We start from the raw sequence: 5,878 nt of genomic DNA on the forward strand, positions 1-5,878 counted from the left end.
TGTCACTTATGAATGAAATTCAGAGCTAGTTAGGAAGACTTGGGAGGCATTTGTATAGAGATGATAGTTGAAGATTTCTAAAAAAGAGAAGAGTTCAAATGAAGCCTCAGAGAAACTCTGGGCAGAAGGAAATAGAGTCAGAGATGCAGTATCAGATAGGTCAGTGAAGATAATGATGGAGACAAGGCCCCTAGGTTTACTGGTTGAGAAACCAGTTTTAGAAGCATGTAGGAAAATAAATCTGATTTTCAGAGGATGAAGAAATAAGTAAATGATAATATGCAAACAGGGGTACAGATAGCCCCTTCGAGAAGTTGCATGAGAAGGAACAGGATGGAGTAGCTAATGAAGGTTGTATGGGGGCGGAAAATGTTTTTGCAGGCTAAGAAGATTTTTGATAGCTTTGTGTGCAGGGGGAAAGGAGAGATGGAGGATGCAGGAGGACCCAACAAGGTTAAGGGGAGGCTGTTGTGTGTAGGGAAAAGAGAGTTTAGACCCTGAAAGTGCTTGCTAGAATCCTCTAGCTATATATTGGTCAATTTAATTGGCACACCGGAATCATTTTATTCGTCAGCAAAATAAAGACGAAATACAGATAAAATAAAGATAAAAGTCTAGTGCAATAGTCTGACTCCTAGTGTGATAGAAGCATGAGGAGAGATGACAGGATGTTAGGGCTGGGAGAAATCTTCGAGACTGTCTAGTGACAACATGCTTATTTTACAAAGAAATGACACCCAGAGGAATAGAGTGGCCTGTTTAAAGTTATGCAACTGGTTAGAGAACTAGAATTTGCACCTGGAATTTCTGATTCTTAGTCCTCTTCTACTATGTCATAGCACTGACAGAGGAGGAACTTTACAGGACAAACATTAACAGTAATGCTCTAGGCTTGGCTTAAAAGAACAGGCTACATGAGTACAGTTCGGAGAGGAAGGTTAAAAGGACAGTTGACTTATTACCAGTTTAGATAGGATAAACTGCAGGGATCTTAGTTTTCCACGAGTACAATATGAGCCAACAGTACAATCTGCTTCTGGAAAGGGTGACTCGGGAGACGGCCCAAACTGAGGATTTCAAACCACACCAGGAGTGTTCTGCCCAGTGGGGTTCCTTGGTAACTCAATGTGAGACCAGAGGACCAGTGAGCAGAGTGGTGAGGTGGCAGTTTCCTTTGGTGAAGAGTTTTAGGGTTAAAATAATAATATTTAAAGGACTATTATGACTATTTAGACTTACAGAAAAGTTGCAGAGATAGCACAGAGAGTTCCCTTTATACCCAATATACAGATCCACTTTGCCCATCCATTACCGGAGACACCCAATTGCTAAACCAACCTTGCCTCATAACAGCGCCCAGTCCCTAGTTAATCCTTGTTTTTCCTAGTCTTGCCCCAAGAAACAGCAACCAATGTAGAACTTGTCCCTGCTTCCCTTAGATCTTCCTCAGAATCTTTCACAGAAGACAAACTTTAGAAAAGATGCTTCCCTCCTCCTACCTGCTGAGTAGCATTCTGTGTTTGCTTGGTTGTGCCCTCCCTTGCTGCATCTACATTGATAAATCTGAGTTTGTCAGAGTGCTGGCTTGCCTCTAGTGGTCTTTGGCAGATCAGACTTTAATAACTTATATAATAGGAGGTCTGCTAGACTCTGCCATACTTTTTAGAGATTTAAAGTTGATTTTGTGCATGAATGTACTGAATAGCCTATTTGATGCGATTTTGAAGGCAATGGATGAGCAGCCCTCTGGTGTGTCTGAAGTGGTGGTGAGGTTGGTAAAGATGGACCAGGGCTTTGCTATACTAGATTAAAATTTTTATATACAGTGTCTATTTTGTTAATGGACAATTAGAGATGGTAACAACACTAATAGCCTCCTCGGTTTTGGTAAATGCCTTTTCTTGAATTCACAGGATGCACTAGGCAGTGTGCCAAGTGCTTCCAGACATTATTTCATTTTATCCTCACAACACTTCCAATTTTCGAACAGGGAATGTGTGGTTCTGAGAAGTCAAGTTAGTTTTCTTTTTTTTTTCTTTTTTTTTTTTTGCTGGGAATATTTATTTATTTATTTGGTCTATTAACACCAAGATCTGCAAAAAACAACCTCTAAACACAAGATAAGAAAACTCGAACATTAACATTCTTCAATTTTGTGTAAACTCTGCAGTACGGAAAATATACAAACTTCAAACAGCTGCAAAAATAGTGTCTTTGGGAGAAAATAGAGTTTCTACATCGATACAAGAAAAATAGGCATTTTTCTAATCCAATCCAGCCCTGGGGCGGGCGGAGAGTATAGATTTGCCATTTGCCACCTGGAGGAATGCCAGCTCTCCTCCCCACTACCCACCTGGGGCTGGGCGGGCTGGCCTGCTACTTAAGACAATCTTTAGTCAGGGTGAAAGCGAGATGAAAATGCCACTTGGGAAAACACTTGTTTCCTCCTTCTGCCAGCAGCTGAATTGGTCAAGTGTTATGGCCCATTAGGACTGCTTTGGTCAGCTCCTCTAATGAGAGGGAGGCGTGGGGATAGGGCTGAGAGGATGGGGGATCTATCTTACGGTCTCCTGGAAGGGAGGGAAGGAAATCTGTGGCGTCCTCTCTCCTTCATTCATGGCCAGCTTGCTCTGTGACAAAAATAAGGGCCTCCTATACAGTCATTTGGACTGACACCCAGGGGTGAGGGACTCCAGACCTTCTGGGTGTTTTCCACCAAGTGAGGGATGTGGCAGGTACACAGGTGTGAGTTGTGACCTGCCCAGCTGCTAGTGGAGAAGGCAGGTCCCATCACGTTCAGAGGGGCCAGTGCCCATCAAAAAGAGGACCCAGGACTTTGACACGGTAAGTGAAAGAAAGTGCTCAAAGGCCGAGAGGGAAGGGCCCCTCCATACCCCATCTCAGGGGACCTGGGGAGGGACCTGCCACCAAGGCACTGGTCTCTATGGTAAAGTGGGGCAGGGATGGGACCCTCAGACCATCAGGGAGCTCTGGAAAAGCACAGACTCTTCTGATGGTGGGGTGCGCTGCCATGGCTCGAAGGGCAGTGGGGAGGCCTTGGAGGCCTCCGGATCCTTCCGAGGTGGTGGCCTGGGGCTGGCCGGGGGAAGGGGAGACCCCGGGTTTGAGGGGCAGTTACGGAAGATGAAGCCCATGCCGGGGAAGAGGGGCTTCATCAGGTTGACGGGGCAGAAGGCTGAGCCGGTCGGGTTGAAATGGACTTTGTTCTTGTCAGGACAGGAAGTCAGGAAGGCCAGGTCAGGACCTGGGGATGTGGCTTCTTCAAACACACGCACTTTCTCACAGCTTTCTGGGGGCTCCCGTTTGAAGACGTAGCTATGATTAGGCCGAGGGGAGGCAGCAAAGGCAAGGACAGGAGATGGGCTGCCATCTTCAAGAAAGGCTGGGTGGCCTGGAGAGGAGGCTTTGTCGTTGGGGGTGGATGCCAGCTCCTCGGCGGCACCCCGGTGTTCCTCATGACTGGCCGGGCCACAAGGCTGGGGGGATGCCAAGGACATGGAAGGAGAGCTGGCAAGGTTGCCAGGCTCCAGGAGGAGGAGGGGATGATCACAGCTGCCACTCTGGGGAGGAGATGGGGCCCGGTTCCCATCAGGGATCTCAAGGATCCTCAGCAGCTCCTCTTCTCCCTGCTCCTTCACAAACACCTCCTCCAGCTCTTGGTTGAGCCCTTCCAGGCTCCTGTGCAGGCAGGGGCTGAGTCGCAAGACAGGGGACCCTGAGGGGAAGCTGGGAGGGGCCGCCCTCAGTGCTCCCCGCACTGCGTGGTCCCCTGGGAGTAGGGAACCTCGCTCCTTCTCTTTCCCACTGCGGCTCAGCTTTTGTCCTCTGCAGTTGTTGCTTCAACTTGGAAATCTCTTTTCGGTGGTCTGTGCTGCCCCAGGATGCTGAGCGCTTGTGTGCACAGGAGCTGACACGCTCACCTTCTAGCTCTTGCCAGGACAGGGGTGTCTGGGTGGCCTTGTCATTGGTGCAGCAGGTGAAGGCCCCATCAGCATCTCGTGGCCACTGGCCCGGAAGGTAGGAGCTGAGGATGGTGTCCAGGGAGAATGTACGCCGGACCTGAAGTGGCTGAGGCCTAGACACTGACTTTTCTGGGGCCACCGAGCATGGGACGCTGGCTGCACGGCCACCCCCGTCCCGGCGCTGGTGCGGCTGCTGCAGCTGGAAGGGGATCGTGGCCCTGAGCGGCTGCAGCCCAGCCCGGGGGGAGCCGGCGGGGGCTGGGGGAGAGCAGCCCGTCGGAGCACCCCCGACCCTCTGCGCCCCGGCCCCCAGGCACCTCCGCCTCTGCCGCCCGCTGCGGCCCCTGCCATGGCCCGCCCGGCTGCCTGCCTCAGCCCCCTAGCGAGCCCCACGCCGTCAAGTTAGTTTTCTAAGATGGAAAGTAGCAAGGTAGGATTTGGACTCAGGGCTCTCTGATTCTGTCTTCTTAGCTTCTGTTAAGTTGTTACGTTTACAGATTTTTAGGAACTCCGAAATTGTGAGTTTCCACCCAACCCCCTGTCCCCTGCCCCAGTTAAGTTTCAGAAAAGTTCTTTAACTTTTGTTCATTGTAAAATATATCTCCAGTAGAAGGGGTATGATATGGTTTGGTTCTGTGTCCCCATCCAAATTTCATCCTGAATCGTACTCCCATAATTCCCACCTGTTATGGGACAAACCTGGTGGGAGATGATTGCATCATGGGGGCGGGTCTTTCCTGAGCTGATCTCGTGATAGTAAATTAGCTTCAGGACAGCTGATGGTTTAAAAAAAAAAAAAAAAGAGAGTTCCCCTGCACGAGCTTTCTTTGCCTGCCGCCATCCACTTAAGATGTGACTTGCTCCTCCTTGCCTTCTGCCGTGATTGTGAGGCCTCTCCAGCCATGTGGAACTGTAAGTCCAATAAAACTTTTTTCTTTTGTAACTTGCCTAGTGTCAGGTATGTCTTTATTAGCAGTGTGAAAACGGACTAATACAGGGCATCTGGCTTTTCTGGGTTTTGCCTGCACTGACGGAGATGTGGCAGCCATTGCCTCTGGTCTCTGATTCTAGTTTTGGCTTTCTATGATCTTCTCTGCTGTCTTTGTAGGGACCAGAGTCATGAGAATAACCCTCACTAAGGTGACCTAATATCCCTTTCAAATTTTAAACTGATGTGTGTATTTGACATTACTGCAAGTTTTAATGACGTCTTCTAAATATTTACTACCTTATTGTAAATCTCTTGCTTAATGAGGAGACCCCAATGGAAGGTTCTGATACTCTGACTTTGGTTTTTGTTGTCTATAAGGACCTTGAGCTTCTAGGTCTCTCGGCTCGGCAGAGTTTGATTGGGACAGAGTACAAGTTGCTTCTCATGCAATTTATGTGGTTGCGGCCCAGTGAAATAGTTCTTTTAATGTTTGGGAAACACTCAAAGAGAACTGAAACTTTTTTTTCCATAGGAACCCTTCAGTGAATATGCTATTTCAATAGGCCAGCTAATAATTCTCTGAGAGCTGGGGACTCACATGGGTGCTTGCCCACTTCTTTTTCCTAAAGAACCTTAGGAGCAAGTATTTACCACAGATGTGACCACTAGCGGGGCCCCTGAGAATACTCAGCCTCTCTAAGGTTTTGGTTCAGGTCATTTTGTTCTTTGCAAAGTCTTTTGCTAGTGACAAAGTATCTGTTGACCTGGTCTCTCTATTGCAGTTAAGTGATACCTTAGCCACTGAAAAGATTATTCCCTTGAGTAGAAATGGAAGAATGTTTCTATTTGGTAAACAGAAAAGTTGGAGGGTGGGAAACTATAACTGTGAGAGGCTGGAAATGAGGGTTGGGAAATATTTGACAGCATTTACATGGCAATCTTGGATATTGGGATGGCTTCATAG

The 5,878-nt window shown here is 48.1% G+C and overlaps 1 protein-coding gene across 1 annotated transcript; it reads right to left on the reverse strand.

Annotated features, from left to right (window-relative positions):
- Window positions 1–2,036: 2,036 nt before the first annotated feature.
- LOC105544557 (protein FAM117A-like) lies at window positions 2,037–4,374 on the reverse strand. The gene is given in 3 exon segments (XM_011987117.1): window positions 2,037–3,839; window positions 3,841–4,259; window positions 4,262–4,374. Coding segments are annotated over 3 exon segments (1,359 nt in total). The 5' UTR covers window positions 4,335–4,374; the 3' UTR covers window positions 2,037–2,972.
- Between the last annotated feature and the right edge of the window lie 1,504 nt (window positions 4,375–5,878).

The sequence above is a fragment of the Mandrillus leucophaeus genome, unplaced genomic scaffold (assembly GCF_000951045.1).
Source record: "Mandrillus leucophaeus isolate KB7577 unplaced genomic scaffold, Mleu.le_1.0 Scaffold300, whole genome shotgun sequence".
Lineage (NCBI taxonomy): Eukaryota > Metazoa > Chordata > Mammalia > Primates > Cercopithecidae > Mandrillus > Mandrillus leucophaeus.